This window comes from Arachis duranensis, chromosome 1 (genome assembly GCF_000817695.3).
Source record: "Arachis duranensis cultivar V14167 chromosome 1, aradu.V14167.gnm2.J7QH, whole genome shotgun sequence".
NCBI lineage: Eukaryota > Viridiplantae > Streptophyta > Magnoliopsida > Fabales > Fabaceae > Arachis > Arachis duranensis.
The window spans coordinates 91637689-91657333 of NC_029772.3; the positions used below are offsets into that span (position 1 = coordinate 91637689).

A 19645-nucleotide genomic window follows, 5' to 3' on the forward strand; every position below is an offset into this window, starting at 1 on the left:
TGTATATTAGTTTGAAAAAATATAAAGTACTAATATATTATAATATATTATCTGTTAATTTATTGTCAATAATAATTAATTATTATATTTTAAATATATATAAAGAGACATATCCAAAAAATATATTTATAAAGATATTTCTATTAAACATAATTATAAAAAAATATTTTTATTAGACACATCTATAAGATACTTCCATTAAATACAGTTATAAATAAGAGTTGGTAGAAATTAGTGAGTTGGTAGAAATTAGTAGAAAGTAACGTAGCGAAGAGGTTTAAAGTGTGATCTCTTACTATTTATTTTATAGGTGAGACCAAAAATAAATATGAGAAAAAAATTATTCAAGAATAAAAAATTATATTTTATCATTTTACCCGTAAAGTACAAATTTAAAAGTGAGAGGATCCAAATTTTTTATCTAATATTACTTTTTAATTTTTTTAGATTTCTTTTGGTCGTGATGGTCACGTTTTTGTCCGTTTATTGACTTTGCATTTCCAGTTTCCACCCTCCTTCCTCTTTTCTCTTGTTTGGCGCGCTCCTCTCTCTTCTCTCTCTCTTCTGCTTCACAACTCAATCATGCTGACGTAATCAATCCGAGATTCACAGTTTCCGACGCCGTTAATTCCTTCTTCATCATTTTCCTTTCAATTCCACTTGCCGCACCGCAACTTCCCCCCTTCTTTCTCTTCAAGGTTTGTTCCCTCTTCTTAGTTATTCGCTTCCATCTTTTACAGAATCAGCGTTAGACTATAGATTCGCTTCCAATCGTTGCATGTCGCCGAAAATCGGATTTGGTATACGGAGACTGACATCGGAACTTCAGCTTTTACTGTTACAGTTACAGTTGAAGTTGAGTTTCAGCAATAGTTAACCCTACCAATTTGTTATATTGGAAGGGTATAAATATAACCGAGTAGTAATCAGCTTTGTGAAATCGATTTTAAGGGTGAAGGCGGAGGAAATTTTTTCTTTTTTCAGATTATTCATTGATTTGACTTGGTGGGTTTATGAATAGTGGAATTAGGGGTGGCTGAGGAGGGGGGAGAATTTACGAGAATTATTGATCCAAACTACAATGGTGGTTTTTTCTTTTGGTAAACGAGATATGTAACGAAGAATGTATTATTAAATAATCTCGGAAAATTTTGGATATGATTTATTTTGATTTAATTGAACGGATTTGATTTTTCTAGTTATAGGAATTTGGTTTTGGAGTGAGTTGGAAATAGATGCTTAATTCATGACATACTGAAAATGGATAGTTTATTATACATTTTTTATCCTTATAGGCTTATACTAACTACTGTCAAAGATGTAGAGCTAGTAAGGGTAAAGTAGTTTATTTGCTTTCTATATATGTATATGATGTCAGTTCTTGGTACTATGTATTTTGAAACGCAAATTTCACCAGTATGTATCTTAAGGCTTCAAGTGAAAGTTAGGAATCCCAGCTTGTTTAAAGCAAAATAGTATTGTTAAGAGTTAAGACTACTGGGCATTCTTTGAATTTTGCTTTTGTTTGTGTGCAGATTATGCACATGTGATTGACTGTTGAAAGATGTTTGACGCTGGTTACAAGTCACAATACATGGGTAGCCAGCAGGACAAACTTTACAGGTATCTACATTTTGTTACTTTACAGGCAACTTCAACTGTTCTTGTTAAATCTTTTCCAAGACAATGAATTGGGTAGTGGCAAATTTAAATTTCACCCTTCATCTCTAGAATAAACTTAAATGATTGGAAAGATAATTTGTGTTCGTTTGATGTAATTTATGGGTTCATTATGTTCAGTTTGCTTTCTCACCTGTGAGGTATGGAAAGATATATAACCAATTAACTATTTGCAATATCTGTCATGTGTGACTGAATAATATGCTATTAAGGATAATCCAAGATGGCTATCCAAATAAATGTTATAGAAATTGGAGTCTGACTCCAAATTGAAATTTCATAGCATAAATCTTATTGTTGTAGCTTTCTTAGTGTTCAACTATTTGCAATTTTTTAATGTACAACTCATAGTGACCTTAACTGCATAACTGCATATGATATTGTAAAACATCCTTTATGTCTTTGTTTTTTTATCCATCCTTTTTCCTAAACTATAATGGATCTTCACACTCGTGTTTATGATTATGTAAATGCTTTATTTCAGTTTCAGAGGAATATGATCTATTTCTGTGCATTGTGTTAATTTATTCTAGGTTGGAAGTCTTTGATTCTAGACTATCTTCGTCTACTGATGCTGGAGTTAAAAAATCTGGATTTAGTATTGATAAATTAAGCAATAGTGGTCATGGAAGCTGCACAACCTCTAGGTCCTTTAAAAGAGGAATGAGAAAGGGATCTGAAGGGCTGAAATCAATTGGCCGATCACTTGGATTTGGGGTATCTAAGGCAGTGTTTCCAGAAGATCTTAAAGTGTCTGAAAAGAAGATATTTGATCCTCAAGACAAATTTTTGCTCTTATGGAATAAACTTTCTGTTATCTCATGCATTTTGGCTGTGTCTGTGGATCCGCTGTTCTTTTATCTTCCTGTCATTGATGATCAAGCACACTGTGTTGGCATAGACCGAAAGTTGGCAGTTATAGCTACAACCTTAAGGACAGTCATTGATGCTTTCTATCTTATACACATGGCGCTCCAATTTCGTACTGCATATATTGCTCCATCATCTCGTGTCTTTGGACGGGGTGAGCTGGTCATAGATCCGGCACAGATAGCCAAGCGTTACTTGCAGCGATATTTCATCATTGATTTCCTATCTGTATTTCCCTTACCACAGGTTGATATGATCCTTTTTGTGTCAATATTGTGTTCAACTCTGTTAATTTTCACTCTAAGGTTGGCATAAAATAATATCTTGGATGCTTTGCTCTCCTTGTTTTTATTTGGATTTTTTTTTTTTTATAAAAAAAAGGATTTGTGGGGAATCTGCTCCCGCTTTTCTTTTGGGTACTTACTCTGAGAATGAAGGCCGATAGGCAAACAATACCACTGATACAGTAAAACTCTTCAATCTCTTTGCACATCTATGCATATATTTGTGCAAAAGAATGAATTCCTGCAAAAGCTGTAGCTCATGATTTAAATAATCTTCATCTCTTCCTGCATTTTGGATTAGTTATTTAGTTCTAATTTCTTGTTAGATGCACCAGGTGTCACACATATAGAGTCTCTGTGTGTGTTTAGCTGTAGACATATTTACCTCTCATTTTGGTGGATGCAAGGAGTATACAATCGTTAATCCTGCCTTGACTTTCGGCTATATATAATTATTCATATGTTTAATATTATGCTGAAATTTGCAACTTGTTACTTGTTTTCCATCAATATATTCCGAATATTCTGACTGGTCAAATGTCATCCATCAATGAAGTTAATTGAACTATTTGTACTAGTATGGTGCATATATTAATTGAAGCCGTAATTTTATGGAGCATATGAAAAATCTGAACCTTAATTTGTTTACTTCTCTCCCTTTTTTTTTTGGGTGTTCAGATTGTGGTTTGGAGATTTCTTCTGAGGTCAAATGGTTCAGATGTACTTCCAACAAAGCAGGCCTTGCTGTATATTGTCTTGTTTCAGTATGTTCCCAGATTTTTCCGAATGGTTCCATTGACTTCAGAACTTAAAAGAACAGCTGGTGTATTTGCTGAAACCGCGTGGGCTGGTGCTGCATATTACTTGCTGCTATATATGCTTGCCAGTCATGTAAGTTTTTATTTTCTTTTTGAGATGTTCTAATTCTGTTAGTCTCCCTTGCCTTGTTCTATTTAACTCAGGACATGATAGGGCATAATGGCGCTGTTTGATCCATGTAGCCGACTCCACCTAGTGGGATAAGGCTTTGTTGTTTTTGTTTTTTGTTTGTTACAATCTCAACGGTTATGCTATTATTTTTCCATCTAGCTTGGTGCATCAACTTTTCCTACAAATTATTTTGGTTATTTGCAGATAGTTGGAGCATTTTGGTACTTGTTAGCAATTGAACGCAACGACTTTTGCTGGCAGAAGGCTTGCCGCAATGATTGCAACAAAAACTTCCTGTATTGTGGCAACCAAAACATGGTAGGTTATGCTGCCTGGAAGAATATAAGTGACAGTACTCTTAAGTTAAAATGTGCTGCAGATGGGGACAATCCACCTTTTGATTATGGAATTTTTAACCAAGCTTTGACATCTGATATTGTTTCATCATCTAAGAATTTCTTCTCCAAATACTGTTACTGTTTATGGTGGGGGCTGCAGAATCTGAGGTGATTATTTTATTTCCTCTGGACATTATAATGTGTGTTTTCTCTGAACTGAGTTGTTTCCATAAGCATGCATTTTTGGATTGATTATTCTATCTCTACTAGTTGTTTGTGAAGAGAATGTATTAATTTTGGTCAATTGGATAGAAAAAACTGTTGGTTATAGTTGCATTTTGGGTTCCTCTAATAAAATTGTAAGACTCATTCTTGTCTCTTCAATGCTCATCACTTTTTTGTTGACTTCACTGCAGTACACTTGGTCAGGGGCTTCAAACTAGCACCTATCCTGGTGAGGTTATATTTTCTATAGCACTAGCTATTGCTGGACTCATTCTCTTTGCACTTCTGATTGGCAACATGCAGGTATACTTAAAATAATTTAGATTAATGTATATAAATGAAAAATTGCTGGGAGTATGCTTTTGTCTGGGTCAAATGTGCTGGCTAGTTGAATAGTTTTAGTACCTAACATTAGATATCATGTTTATCAACATTTGAGTAATTAAATGGCATTGAGCCATTGAATTTTATGAGTGGGATTAAATTCTATAAATTAATTTATGTAGGAGTGGCTAACCTCTAAATAGTTGTCTAGTTACTATTTACTTGTAAGGGCAGCTGTAGGGGGCATCTAAGGTGATATATATTAAATTGAGAAAGATATCCTTTGCCACTTGTCTTTTTGTGTTGGCTAAAGCATGTACAATTATTGCACAAAAAAAGTATAGTTAAAAATTAATGAATCTTCCCAGAATTGTATTAAATATCAGTATTCATCCTGATGACTTCATGTTTGTGTGAAGAAAGATCTAATAACTATTGTGGTTCTTTTACATTAAGTTAGAGCAAATACACCATTACATGTCACATAAGCTACAATTTTTGCGGAGAGAGAGCACAAGATATTTTTTTTGTTGTTCTAAATGTCGTTTCTGTTTATCATATTGTGGCCTTATATTAATAGCTTTGAATTTATGTCCTCAAAGCGAGGAGGTACATTGTGTAATTGATACTGAGTTTTCTGTGTTTTCCTATGGTTACAGACATATCTTCAGTCTCTTACCATTAGGCTTGAGGAAATGAGAGTGAAAAGGCGTGATTCAGAACAGTGGATGCATCATCGCTTGCTCCCACAAGATCTTAGAGAGCGTGTGAGACGTTATGATCAATATAAGTGGTTGGCAACACGTGGTGTAGATGAAGAAAACTTGGTTCAGAGTCTACCAAAGGATCTGCGAAGAGATATTAAGCGACATCTTTGTCTAGCTTTAGTGAGGAGGGTATGCTGTCTAACACTAAACGTTTTGCAGAACACCACCTCTATCCTAAACCTTTTACTAAAAGGTTGACAGACAAACAACCAAAAAATTATACTTAAATGAGACCAAAAATTTATAGCGCGACACGAACTAACCTGTGGTTTTGTTATTTACAGCTAACTAACCATAGCTAAAAATTTAATTATACCCTCTCTGTGGCTGTTATGATTCACATTTTGAGTTCCTTAAGACATTAACCATCCTGAGATCGTTTGGATTTGGTCTCTCAGATTAGTTTGCCAATTGTGGTCGAGCATCCTAACATGTCTTTCTTTCTTTTTCTCTTCATCGCCGTCTTCTTTCCCCCCTCTTGAAATGTTAGTTTATTAATTGCTTCTTATGTATTTGTAGGTTCCTCTATTTGAGAGTATGGATGAGAGATTGCTTGATGCCATATGTGAGAGACTGAAACCATGTTTATTTACAGAGAATACATACATTGTCCGCGAAGGAGATCCAGTTGATGAGATGCTTTTCATTATACGAGGTCGCCTTGAGAGTGTCACCACAGATGGTGGGAGAAGTGGATTTTTCAACCGTGGTTTTCTAAAAGAGGCTGACTTCTGTGGTGAGGAACTCTTGACCTGGGCACTGGATCCCAGATCTGGCTCTAATCTCCCATCTTCTACTAGAACAGTTAAGGCATTGACTGAGGTAGAAGCTTTTGCCTTAACTGCTGATGAGTTAAAGTTTGTAGCCAGTCAGTTTAGGCGCCTTCACAGTAGACAGGTGCAGCACACTTTCCGTTTTTACTCCCAACAATGGAGGACTTGGGCTGCGTGCTTTATTCAAGCAGCGTGGCGCCGATATTCTAAAAAGAAACTTATGAAGCTTCGCCAGAAGGAAGAAGATCCCGATGAGTCAGAAGGAACTCAAAACAATGCTGGTGGCACTTCATACAGCCTCGGTGCTGCCTTGTTAGCCTCAAAATTTGCTGCGCACACTCTTCGAGGCGTACAACGCAATCGAAATGCCAGGACTGCCAGGGAGTTGGTGAAACTACAGAAACCACCAGAACCTGATTTTACAGCAGATGATGCAGACTAACATTTCATATATGACTCTCTTGAAATGCTTGTTCACATAGACCATAATGATTGAAACTTGTGAAGATAGATCAAAAGCTATGTATTATACAATTGTATTCCGTTTTGGGCTGTGAGGGTTGCAAGAGTTGTAACTACTGTGGTATGTAAATTAAATATTAAACCAACTTTGTCATATTAGGCTTGCCACAGAGCATGTAAAATGATGCAAGTGTATTGTTCTCAATACTATTTATCATGTTATTGGATGGCAGAACCGTAGGCTGGTCACTCCGTCTAATTTGTCTGTCTGTATGTCATGGAAGTGATATGCTTATGGACTTATGGTTCTGTCTCACTTTTGTAATTGACAATATTAAGATGCTATTTTAGTATTTTCTGTCCAAATGTCCAATTATTTGCGGGGATATTGCAGTTATAACACAACGTAAAACCATTATGAAAGTATCAGATTATTGCAGTGATTTTGTGTTGCTGCAAATTCTGGACTTTCTATAGCTGTATAGTTTTCATTAGTTATAATTGTAGGTTTAGTAACATTTCTGCTTTCATTTTCATATATCTATGTATCTGGCAGGTGTATGATCCTAATTAATGAAAATCTTCCGGGGGGAAAAAGCTACCACAACACAGAAGGAACCCACTGTAAGTAAGAGTATAATATATGATACTGAAAGTTTACATGGGCAAACATTAGTCAAATTTAACTGATGAATAGATGAGCCTTGTGAAGCTGAAGCATGTGCAGAAACCGATAGCGCCGGTCAACACAGAGAAAGCATATGAAAGCAGCAGCATGTACCCAAAATACAAGACTAAAGATGCTGGTTTTGTGATTTCAGTCTTGAAGAACAAGAAATAAACAGCATATAGGAAAAGGTAGAGTGCAGAGGAAGCTGAAGTCAGGTATGATCTCCACCACCAGTGGTAGTCTTCGCTACGCAGCTGGAAGTAGCATTGAACGATGGAGACCTCAGCACAAGTAACAATGAGGATCGCAAACATGATAGACAAGAAGCTGTATATGCGATGAAACTCAAAATACCAGATTGATACAAGAATGAAGAAAAACTCTATAAAGACTGCAGCGAATGGGAGAAAGCCTCCAATGAGAATAGAGAGGACTTGGTTCTTGTACCAAGGCTGCTCCGGTATCTGCCTTGCTATCTTGCGTGTCCTTACAGGATCCTGCATCGCCGGCTTCCTAAAACCAGCATAGCCACCAATGAAGGCAAGTGGCACTGAGATTCCAAACAATAAGAAAACAAGAAGCAACATTGTTCCCAATGGCATGGCCCTGGAAGATCCTTGGAACCAAACAAGAGCATTCAGCAAAAAGAATACAGCAAATGCAGTAGCTGGAAACATCAAAGCTGTGCTGAGAGTGATTCTTTTCCATTCTGTCCCGTCGAACTTCTTATAGAGGCGCACCGAAGTGTATCCGGCTACTGGCCCCATAAGTATCCAGTGGAACAGCATTAATCTGATCAATCTCCTTCCGTTTGAGGGAGATAGAATTCCAAGAGCAGCCAAGACCACAGTGACAAGAACTGTTCCGAATAACTGAACTCCTGTTCCAACATATACACAGAGTAAGTCTGAGTTTGATGGAGGCCTAAACACATCACCATGGACTACTTTCCACCCTGTCTCTTCCTGTGCTTCTTCTTGTGTCTGTAACTGATTGTACTTTGAGATGTCGCGGTAAATTGTCCGCAGCATTATCATGGCCACCATGCCAGATAGGAATAGTACAATTGTCAAGGACTTAACAGTCCAAAACCAGTCACCAACCTTTGGAAGATACATATCCGAGTGAGATTCCCGTTTCAGATCACTGGCCTGCAAAGAAAATTAAAACTTGATGCAATCAATAGAAGAAGAAAGCAGTTACTATTATGATTGAATGGTGATCACTGATTACTGACTAACCTCAAACTCAACATCATATGTAAAAATGATTTCATTCCTGTCTTTAACCTCTTGAGGTGATCCATATGTATTTGGTTCACCACAGGTGGTTAAGTGAGTGTGAGTCCATATTCCATCATATTCATGCTTCACACTGAATTCATAGAACTATTTACAATTTACCAACTTATTAACCATGATATTTATATCAGCAAGTAAAGAAGAATTATAATACAACCTGAAAGGTTTGATCTCGAAGCCTACAATCTTTGACAAGTTCTTTATTGGATCTTCATGATACTTGACTACAAAAGTTAAATGGTTTTGGATAAAATACTTCACCTCCTTGCTCTGCCAACAATTGAGTGCTTGTCAATCAGATCCATGATTTAAAAATAATGAATGGTCGGCGAGCATGTACTTACTCCGGCATACATTCCTGTAAAACCAATGGGGAAGCCATGGCTATACAGAATGGAAGATTCATCGGGAAATGATATTCCTCTAACCAAGGGAAGATTGTCCAAAATCCTGCAAGAATGCAAGGAAAGGTTATCTATCATCTTGTAACAAAGACATAAATGAAATAAAGTTTGATCATGATTAAGGCAATCAGTGTCTCACATGTTCACCCGATATTCATCCTTTATCTTTTCCTTGAATTCTTTGGCTGTTTTCGTGTCGAGAACTATACGACACACAATCTTGCATTTCTGTGGTTCTCTCATCCTAAACTGAAAGCATAAAAAAATTGTTTCAATGCTTTACTAGTTGAATATGGTAAACAAACGATTGAAAGTTACAAGCTGTGCAACCAGTACTTGACCAACCAGATAGGGAGAGTTTTGAATGAGTTCACCCTGAATAACTTCCCCAAGAGTCTCTGCAGAGTCAACAACCTGATCTGGATGACAATAAGGCAGTGAGTAGTAAGAGTACGGAAGATGTGTTTTTGTGGAAGTCAGTTCCTTCACTTTCACCATCAATGGATCACCCTGTCACCAATGATATCAATATCATGATTAAGAAAAATTATCACCATTTCTTTGACAAGCTTAGGTGCTTTGTAAGATAGAATGGAAATTATTCTTAAATAGCCATGAACAATTCAGAACTTCTTCATATGTATTGAAAATTTAAAGCATTGATGCACTACAATAGTACAAGAATATCCAAAGTCAACAAAGGTAGAGAGACCTATAAAATTAAGACTACCTAAGATTCATCTGACCCAAGATTCACCGAAGAGAAAATGAATTAATAATGGTTGAAAAGAATACAAATTTGAAGATCCAAACTCCAAAGAAAAGAAAGGGAGTAACCTTGTGGAAGTCTTGAGGTGCAACATCAAAGAGGTAAAAACATGAAGCATGGTAAGCGAAGAGCAGAACAAAAGTGCAGAGTGAGATGCATAGTTGAGGAAGGAGAGTTCCTCTTGCCATTGTTACCAACACCTCTGTCTATGGTTCTGTGATTATTATTACTCACTTAATCACAAGACTTCCAAGTCAAAGTCAACAACTCAACATCCAATAATAATATTCATGTGATTAGCTGTGGGAACACGTCTATAAAACTATACTCAAATAGAAATTGGACAACCAAGGATACAAGAATGAAAATTTGATGTTGACTTGGATGTCTATGATCTCATTTTTTATTTTTTAAAGTTATGATTATGTTTTTTTTTTTTTTTTAAAAATATGTAACATAACTCATTCAAAGAATGTTAAAACATGTCTAGATAAAACAATTTTATTTAAATTTCACCACAAAGGAATAATCTGTGATATTTGTCATTATCTCATTGAGTGAGGCACCGTTCAAGTGTGCAAACACTACTTCCAACTTCCATGTTTGATCCCTTTATGTAATTTATCAAGTGATATCCAAAAGTTTTAACTTGGTACTCATAATCTTTAGCAGTTATTAGCAACACACCACCCCCTCAATTTCAAAGATCATCAATAATAAATATCATATGTTTCTTATGTGGTATTTCAAAGTACATCTTGAGAAAGAAATAGCATGAACCACTTAAGTTGACAAGAAAATTGAACTTTGCACAATACATTATCCTCACTTGGAGGCAGATTTCAGCTGACAAATGCTGCTCATAATGATTTGTTTTGTCCACATTTTTCAGAGGTCCATAAAGTATACTTCAATATCCCAACCCCGGCAATATAACTACAAGACATATTCATGGGGGGTTGTAGCTACAAGGACGAAAAGAGGCGCAGCCAGTGGGAATCCAGGTATAGAAAGAAGCCAAGTTTTAGTTATCCTCTTGTACAGGCGATTCTAGCATCCTTACGGTTCGAGGAAGCATGAACTCAGCAAATATGGGAAAATGAGAAGATGGATAGTACCCATCAATATTATCATTCACCACCTCACATGAAACAGGAATCAGAGATCTACCTCTGAAAAGGATCCAATCAATGTGAAGATCCTGCGTCTGGCGATCCCAGCAGAGGCAGAGTGCTCTTAATATTAACTTGAGGAATTCAAGTGCTCCCTGTTTGTCACCTGACAGCACAAGATAACACCAATTAACATACTAATTTTACAGCCATATCATTCTCATATAACTGAATGGAAGTGTAAAAACACATACAGTACCCTTGAATCCATGATAAGTGCGGATTAGAGAAACATTTTTCCTTACACAGGCGCTAGGCCATGCGTCCCTCATATCCCCAACTACACCATGCTCTCTGCACTCATTAAGAGTAAACAAACATGAATGAATGAATGGCAAAGATAGTTGCACCATGCATTGCTGGAAAGATGAACTCAAGCTAACAATAGTAATATGGTAAGAACTTGAAAACTTGCACAATAAGACAATACCTAGATCTTCCAAGAAGAAAGCGTCCGGTAGTTGATTCTTTTTGTGTATTAAATCCTCCACAGTACACAACTGGGAGACTAGGTGGTAAGGATGCAATGTGCTGCCATGTGAGTAAGGCACTTCGCCGACGGGCACGAGGACTGAATTGATCCATGTTTGTATTTACTATCTGAAATGAGAATCCTGGTGGCTCAACTCCTTTAAGTTGAAATGTGTGGACATAATGTCAAAGAACCAAATGTTTCAAAGATTTCTCAACATGAGTAAACTGAAGTTTGAATAAAAAGTAATAATTTATTTTCAGAATAACAAGGATATAGCCCATGTTGCAATGCAAGGAACTTCAGAACCCCATGACATGCTTCCAGGTACAGATGGAGACTCAGACAACCAAAATGTTCCACCTTCCAGAAGCTCTACCTACATTTGAGAAGATAAAAGAATCAGTTAATTAACTAGTTCTCTAGCCAGTTGAATTGAAAAAAAAAAAAAAAGTTAATGAGCTCATACCTTTTCCTTATCATAGAAGATGGTACAATGTTCATCTGTAGTGTCTTGGGGCCCCTTCCGAGATATCCCAAACTGATCATAACCTTTGTAATTTTTTTAGAAGCAGAGTAATGATATCAAGAACAAAATTCAGGTCTCATCTGGTCTCAATTATAAAGTTTTCTCATCTTGTTATTTTAGCAGATTTCATATGGCATTACTGATAACAGCTCTTATTGAGAAATTTCTCTTCATATCCATTATCATATAATACAATTTATTAACAATGCATAGGCCATATGGCCCATGGGCTATGGCACATACATTTCTGTTTATGTCAAAATTAATATAGAAAATGATGGTGACCAGATTATACATGGAGTAAATCTGAGAACTTATAAAATAAAGATTTCATAAGCTGAAGAGAACTCATTCAAATACCTGGCAAACCCTGTTGAAGAAAGTCCAATTGTGTCTTCACTCCTGATTCCAGATGCAAAATCAAAACAGACAAGGGGATCGAAATCAATAAACTGGGGAGAAAACTAATCAAAATACATTATTTATATATAAATAAAGCAAGCAGATCAACAATCTTCAAGTAGGCAAAGAGCAATAATGCTGAAGCAAAGCAGAAATCTTCAAATCAAAGCATCAATATTGAAAGCATTTGCACTTGTGTAGTTATGTTAGCAAATGATAGATATCAAAAGGCAGCTTCATCCACAAGGATCCACCAAAACCCAGATCAAATCACAGTAAAAGGAAGCATTTTTAGGCAACCCAGATGAAAAGACAAGACCCACAAAAGGAACACAGGTAGAAGTAAGAACCTTGCTGGGTACAAAGGATGATGGGAGAGTAACTTGTGATTACACTAATACATAAGTCCCTCCTCTTCTCCCACGAATTGGGACTATCTTCTGCTTGATCATCATGCAGATTGAAGGTCATCACAGTCAAAGAAACACTCATTCTTTTCTCTCTCTCTCTCTCTCTCTCTCTCTCTCTCTCTCTCTCTCTCTCTCTCTCTCTCTCTTTCTTTTCACTTCACTTTCTCTGTATGACTGTGTTCTCCTCTATTTAGTTCAATAGTTATTGGATTGAAATCAAAATGAAAAAGGAAGGAATCAAAAGAGAGAACCCACAAAAGGACAGGTTGTCGTCGTTCTATTATATATTTTACTGTTTGTCTGTCATGGTTACAGACAGTCATAGATGGAGGCAAGCTTTCAGCAAATAACACGCCCCCAAAAAAAAAGGAATTTTTTTTTCTTTTTTTATGGGCCCTTTTTCCTGCTGTTTATTTGGTTTGGTGTGAAAGAGAGGAAAAGAGAAGAGAAGAGAGAGGTTTGTGTGTGAAAGTTTGAAGTGCAAGTGCAAGTGAAAGGAGACTTAAACTAAACTGTAAGTGAAGTATATCTCACTAATCTAAGGAAGCAACATGGTCCAAGGTCTTACATAAGGAAGCTGTTTCAGACTTTCTGTTCTCTTAGCTTTTTTTTTTTTTTTTTTTTTTTTTTTTCCCACCTTTTTTTTTTTTTAAAAAATCTCTTTTTTTTTTTTTTTGGGTACATACTTATCACACATTACAGCAACAGCTAAGTAAATTAGAATTCTATTTAATAGTATGTTATTAACTGTAAAATTTAAATTCTAATATTTATTTAAAAAAAATAATAAATTAACCACTAGACTAATTCAAATTAATTCTCTTTGCTTTTGTTAATGTTTCATAAAATGGCGTTTACTATGCCATGATTTTTTACTTTGTAGAAAATATAACAGCAAGATTAGAAAAAGCTTCATTTGAAAATTTTCATTTAGTGTGAATTTTTTTAAAGATCATTATGGATCGAATACTTGTGTTAATCTATAGTAACGCCTATCTTATTAATTCCAGTTCTACTGTGATAATAATCTGTACTTGATATAATCAAATGAATTTTCAATTAAAGTAAATTCATTTTTGGGTTCATAAAGCTTAATTAGATGATAATATATATAGGTATTTTTCTTATCTAAATAATTACCCTTAGGTTCTTTGTTGGGGGATTAAAAATTAAAAAGGAGAGAAAAAGAAAATTAGAGAGTTAACTACAAAATTTCATCTAATATTACTAGGGTGAGATATACTTATTAAATCTTAACGATTTATCCCTTTTATTGTAAAAAAAACTTGCTCGTATTTAGATCTGGTAAGTTATAATTTTTTAAAGGAAAAGTATGAGGAAACAATAGACTAGTTGTACAATGCATACAATGGGGATTTAAATGAAATTTAAATTAAATAATGGGTTATCAATTAATTTTGTATTATTTCTTATTTGAAATTTAAAACCATTTAGTAATTATAGATTCTAATCAATTAATTAGGTTAAAACACTCTCATCAACGATCACACGGCTGCCCCATGCAGGATCGTTCCAACGCAACTGCCCTCTCATCTACGATCGACAGCGCCGCCCTCTCATCTGCACACAACGCAGCACGGCTGCCCCATGCAAGATCTTTCCAACGCAGCTGCCCTCTCATCTACGATCGATAGCGCCGCCCTCTCATCTGCACACAACACAGCCGGTGTTCACTCTTTCAGAATGGCAGAATCGCAAGAAGAACGTGCTGCAAGTGAGGGTCCTCATTTATGCACATCACCTAGCCGAAATTCATTAATGGAGGTTGATATAGTTGAACCGTTAGTTTGTGTTGCCTCTGAAGTTTCTGAAAATTTATCAAACGAACAAGAAAACTTAGCCGCCAATGTCGCAGAGCATGGTCACAAGTCAAACAAGGTGAGCAATTAGGATCCTCAAATTCTGCCATGGATGTTTATTTCGCGTTTAATTCTACCATAAATGAGTTTTTTGATTGTATGCTTATTGAAACATGCAATTGTAATCGATGAGTTAAGATGTAATTAAAGTTATGTTTGTTTTATTTTTAATAGTATGATTATATGCATTGAGGATTAGCTGAAATTAAGTAATCATTTTATGGTTATATGATTATATCCAGGAAGTATATTTTCTTACGTGTTTTTGTATGTGAATTTATGCTGTCATCATGTTAAATGGCATCTTCATTTGCTAATCATCCTATTATGGACTTATGTGCCTATATGCATGATGGGATAGCATAATTTAATTTTTTGGGATGCTTATATGAATTTATTTTTATCTACAGTGTGTGTATATTATATCTACATGATGACCATGCAAGTATGTAAAATAGATAACTATAGTGTGATGCAGAGGCTGAACTTGTTTACTGAATTGAAGGAAATGTTATTTGTATTTGCAACATGTTAACCATGATATGCTTATATGAGTGTTTTAATCATGTAATGATATGCTTATATGCTCACTCCATATTTGTAACGTTATATGCTCATATGCTTCCGGCATATTATTTTAATATTTTTCATGCTTATAGGAATAAATAATGTTAAAATTTTAATATTTTTCTTCCTGCACATGAAGAAAAGAGTGTGTGTATCTAAATATACAGGAAAAGAATTTTTTTTATGGAGTGAAAAAAGAAGCCACTAAAGATAGATTAAGGCCCTTAAATAATAGCCCAAATAAAAGAAATAATTTTACATAATTTTCATTGAATTAAAAATAAAAACAACTAAAGGGTTGAATTTAATTAAATAATACATGAAATGAAAAAATAATTCTCATGGTTTGATTTTGTAGCTGTTGATGTGTTTTCGGTGATTGTTTTTGAGATTTTATTTAAATGAGTTTTGATAAGGATCTTCCTCCTTTTGGTTACTCTGTTTGTTTTGAAATTATCGGGTATGCAGTTGTCGGATGTTATGGATGTTGGAAGTGAAGAGATGGAGCCTGGTGATGAGGTACTGGAGTCTAGCTTACTTTTGTTTAGTCATAATGTTCATGTTTTATTTGATAACTAATGGTAATTAATTTTTCTTTCGGATTAATATAAAATACAGTTACCAGATCATGGTAACCTACAAGAAGATGAGATACCAAGAGTTGGAATGCGATTTCCTCAGCTACAGATGGCGCATGACTTTTATGTGTCCTATGCAAAGAAAGCTGGATTTGCAACTAAGATAAGGACGACAACATTTGACAAGATCACGAAGGCTCCCATTAACCAGGCTATACACTGTAATCGCGATGGTATCCGCGAGTCTCGTGTTAAAGCACCAACGCGGAAGAATACGATTTCAGCTGCTGGGTGCAAGGCAAGGATATATGTAAAGTTTGATAAAGACGTGCAAGACTGGGTTCTGCTCAAGGTTGACTTGACGCACTCTCACCCTTGTTCACCGAAAAAGGCAGTGCACTATCATGAGTATAGGCAGTTGACCATGCATGCGAAGTGCGTGATCGAGGATAATGATGAGACTGGGATTCGACCAAACAAGACATTCCTTGCTTTGTCAAATGAGGCTGGTGGCCCCTCTAACTTGGGATTCTCAGAGAAGGATTTAAGAAACTATATAACAGCAAGGCTCCGAAGTAGCAACGTTAATGCGGATGTCAGGGAGATGATGAGCTACTTTAGGAGAATGAAGGACATCAATCCGAACTTCTTTTACGCGGTGAAGTTGGACGATGAGTGTAAATTTAAGAGTGCAGTATGGGTTGATGCAAGGTGTAGGGCGTCGTATGAATACTATGGAGACGTCGTGTCAGTTGATAGCACGTACAATAGAAATAGGTACGTATTAGTTAAGTTGGTGTTTTTACCTTTTCTTGATAATACGAATTTTGATCTTGATTGGCATTTCTTACATCTGGTTGGTTTTTCTGGTAGGCATGGATTACCGTTTGTGTCGTTCGTTGGGGTCAACCACCATGGTAGGTCGACCCTCCTCGGTTGTGCTTTGTTGGGGAATGAAGAAATCGGAAGTTATGAGTGGGTTTTTCTCCAATGGGTGAAGTGCATGGGAACTGCTCCAAAGTGTATCATAACCGATCAATGTCGATCCCTTTACCGTGCGATCAAAAATACTTTACCCGACACACGCCACCGGTGGTGCATTTGGCATATTATGAATAAGCTACCTTCGAAGCTTGGGGGTTACCGCCGGTACGGAGCTTTGTATGGTGACCTAAACGACATTGTGTGGAACTCTCGGACGGAGGAGTCATTTGAAGATGATTGGGCTGATTTTATAGATGAGTACAACTTACATAACAACACATGGCTGTCAGGTTTGTTTCTGTAAGATTACTTCTCGCGCTTTAATTGCAATTGGTCGGCATCTGAATGTTTAGTTTATCAGTAAGTTTGGATGACAATTAGCTAGATGTTCATTATAGTAAATATTTGGATGGTTAATATATCAGTTATTGTGGATGTTCATTTCTCAGGTTTAGTAATATGTTTGGTGTAAGCTTTATATGCTTAATTTGGTATTATTTATTTCTTGTAGATCTGTATGATGACCGACGCATGTGGGTCCCAATATACTTCAAGGGTGAATTTTGGACAGGAATGCGGAGTACGCAAAGGAGTGAGAGCATGCACGCATTCTACGGTGGATACTTACACAGTAAAACTAGCTTGGTCCAATTTGTTCATGAATATGACAATGTGCTGGAGTCAAGGAGCAGAGAGAACTGGAGGATGATGCTGCAGACTCGAGGGGGGTTATCCCTTGTGCAACTACCTCGCCTATAGAGAAACAGTTTCAGCAAGAGTATACCACGAGCATTTTTAGGGATGTTCAAATTGAGTTTGTGAGGAAGGCTAACTGCAGAGTTTCTGCAGTTGATGAACAGGGTCCAGTGGTCTGCGTGAAGGTGAAAGAGGAGAAACTACTCAACGATACTATTCTATGCGTTCCGTATGATGTTCACTTTGACCGTTCCACACATGAGCTTCGTTGTGAATGCAATCTTTTTGAGAGTTCAGGTGTGTTATGCTGTCACTGCCTTGAAGTTTTCCATTCGTATAAAGTGTACAAAGTACCGTCCTGTTATATTCTTCCTCGATGGAGCAAGAAGATAAAGCGCAAGCATACGTATGTCAAAAGTAGCCATGATGTCAGTCGGTCAGATGAGAGTCATGTTGCATTTAGGGAACTGTGTGCACACTTCTATAATGTTGCTCAAGAGTTCCTCGGTGATGATGAAGAAACAGCATTGCTGCATGTTGCCTTGGAAGAAACAAGGGCCAAGTTGGCTACGCACCGTGCCAAAAAGAGGTCCGAGAGAATGGCAGAGACTCAGACCAACATTGGCTCTCAGAGTTCGAATGATGTCGGTGTTGATGACATCCAAGGCCCATCGAAGGTCACCACAAAGGGCAGGCCAAAGAGTAAGAGGCTTGGCTCTGCCCTTGAGAAGTCCATCAAGAATTCAAGACGGAGAAAACAAAAGAATTCACATCCGGTATATGTTTTGCTTAATCCCAACTTTGTATGTTTATTTGGTATAGTACTATCCTAGAACATAACTATTGGACTTTTTCTTTTTAATTTTTGGCAGGTGGTTCGTCCGCACACATTTCAAGATATAAACCATTGTGATGTTTCTAGCCTGGATGTTCCCAAACAAGACGGTGGTTTCATGTCTTTGTTAAGCTCCTTCAACCAAAAATGGGATTAGTGGTACGAGGTTGTGATAGTGTATATTTTCTCATTTCTGTGTTTATAGGATTCATGTTAGTTTCAAGGTTCTAAGGCAGCTGTTGCAAAGGTCCACATGCTATTGATTGCAAGAACCATTTTTCCATTTGTTAAAACGAAGCATTTTACTATTTTTATTTCTTGTAGACTTAAAGCATAACATGTATATTTGATGATTATTCTATAACTTAGTATACAGTTTAATAAAGTTGTTTCTGATTTCTACACGCTTGACTATATAGTTTTTCGGTACGTAGCTATTCCTCATAGACATTGTTTTCACGTATTTTCAATGAACTAAAGTAGATGTTCATTTCTATAGGTGTTCAGCTGTTCATTTTTACTATAAACAAAGATGGTTATCCGTTAGATTTTGTGATCACTTGGTTATGTTTTGGATTTGTCCTTGTTAGACTGGATGTTCATTTTAGTAAGTTATTGGATGTTCAGATTAGCTATATTGGCGGATGGTTAGTGGTCACCAGTTTTGATAAGCACAAATATGGCAGCTTTACCAAACAACCTTTATAAATCTGGGAGTCTCAAATCTAAAAGACATGGATAATTTTTAGTTAACATAACCAATATGTCATTGTACTGTAGGAAAAAAAATGTCATGGAATCAAGTCTTTCTAATGTGAAAAATAACAAAGCACTAAGCATGTCAACAGTAAGTAAACTCAGTATAACAAAGTAGTTCAATTCAGTGTAACTAATACTAAGTAAGCAACTTCTTCCTCCCTCTGCGCATTGCCCCCTTCGGTAATCCCTCCGCACGTTCAATCAATGACCGTGTACTAGGTGCAGTGTATGGTGAACGAACGTCATTCTTCTTGTTCCGTGGTTCATTGCGACGAACAAGTATAGCCTTTTGTTCCAATAACGAAATGAGCTGGTGGACCAATGTACTGTGTGGGCCACAAATAATATCTAGCATCAACTCCATCCTGTCTGATTGGAGTGAATCCTGTGGGTAGATTTATCAGTTGGTTTAGTATATTGAACCTTTACATTAATAATTATACAAGATCAATCATGACACTTGCGCAAATGTGAAATTTACAAACCTCATCCCATTCACAAAGTTGACGTTCTTCAGTCCAGCTCTCCATCAACTTAATGACACACATGCCACAGTCAAAGCTA

General features: G+C 36.4%; 4 protein-coding genes across 5 annotated transcripts; 2 read left to right on the forward strand and 2 right to left on the reverse strand.

Moving 5' to 3' along the window:
• Window positions 1-499: 499 nt before the first annotated feature.
• LOC107459232 (probable cyclic nucleotide-gated ion channel 5) lies at window positions 500-7019 on the forward strand. Its single transcript, XM_016077453.3, has 8 exons — window positions 500-698; window positions 1536-1623; window positions 2214-2796; window positions 3513-3725; window positions 3969-4270; window positions 4519-4630; window positions 5311-5547; window positions 5938-7019. The coding sequence occupies exons 2-8, from the start codon at window positions 1565-1567 to the stop codon at window positions 6631-6633; spliced, it is 2202 nt and encodes a 733-aa protein (XP_015932939.1). The 5' UTR covers window positions 500-698; window positions 1536-1564; the 3' UTR covers window positions 6634-7019.
• Window positions 7020-7268: 249 nt separating this feature from the next.
• On the reverse strand, window positions 7269-10075 carry LOC107459244 (transmembrane 9 superfamily member 10). Of its 2 annotated transcripts, none has more exons than XM_016077464.3 (7): window positions 9866-10075; window positions 9365-9538; window positions 9168-9277; window positions 8969-9074; window positions 8782-8894; window positions 8565-8697; window positions 7269-8474 (listed from the first exon to the last, which is right to left on the reverse strand). In XM_016077464.3, exons 1-7 carry the CDS (start codon window positions 9983-9985, stop codon window positions 7326-7328), a joined length of 1905 nt encoding a protein of 634 aa, XP_015932950.1. In that variant the 5' UTR covers window positions 9986-10075; the 3' UTR covers window positions 7269-7325. The 2 variants fall into 2 exon arrangements, with proteins under 2 accessions (XP_015932950.1, XP_015932958.1); XM_016077472.3 differs by having other exon boundaries at window positions 9374-9538; window positions 9866-10072.
• Window positions 10076-10491: 416 nt separating this feature from the next.
• On the reverse strand, window positions 10492-13321 carry LOC107459225 (uncharacterized). The gene is made up of 7 exons (XM_052263011.1): window positions 12723-13321; window positions 12331-12372; window positions 11911-11993; window positions 11718-11820; window positions 11400-11613; window positions 11169-11263; window positions 10492-11075 (listed from the first exon to the last, which is right to left on the reverse strand). The coding sequence occupies exons 1-7, from the start codon at window positions 12862-12864 to the stop codon at window positions 10822-10824; spliced, it is 933 nt and encodes a 310-aa protein (XP_052118971.1). The 5' UTR covers window positions 12865-13321; the 3' UTR covers window positions 10492-10821.
• Window positions 13322-14390: 1069 nt separating this feature from the next.
• Window positions 14391-19196, forward strand: LOC110272589 (protein FAR1-RELATED SEQUENCE 6-like). Its single transcript, XM_052251480.1, has 11 exons — window positions 14391-14681; window positions 15698-15748; window positions 15848-16584; window positions 16681-17081; window positions 17303-17371; window positions 17473-18263; window positions 18360-18442; window positions 18528-18569; window positions 18692-18748; window positions 18913-18969; window positions 19103-19196. Exons 1-11 carry the CDS (start codon window positions 14391-14393, stop codon window positions 19194-19196), a joined length of 2673 nt encoding a protein of 890 aa, XP_052107440.1.
• The last annotated feature ends 449 nt before the right edge of the window (window positions 19197-19645 follow it).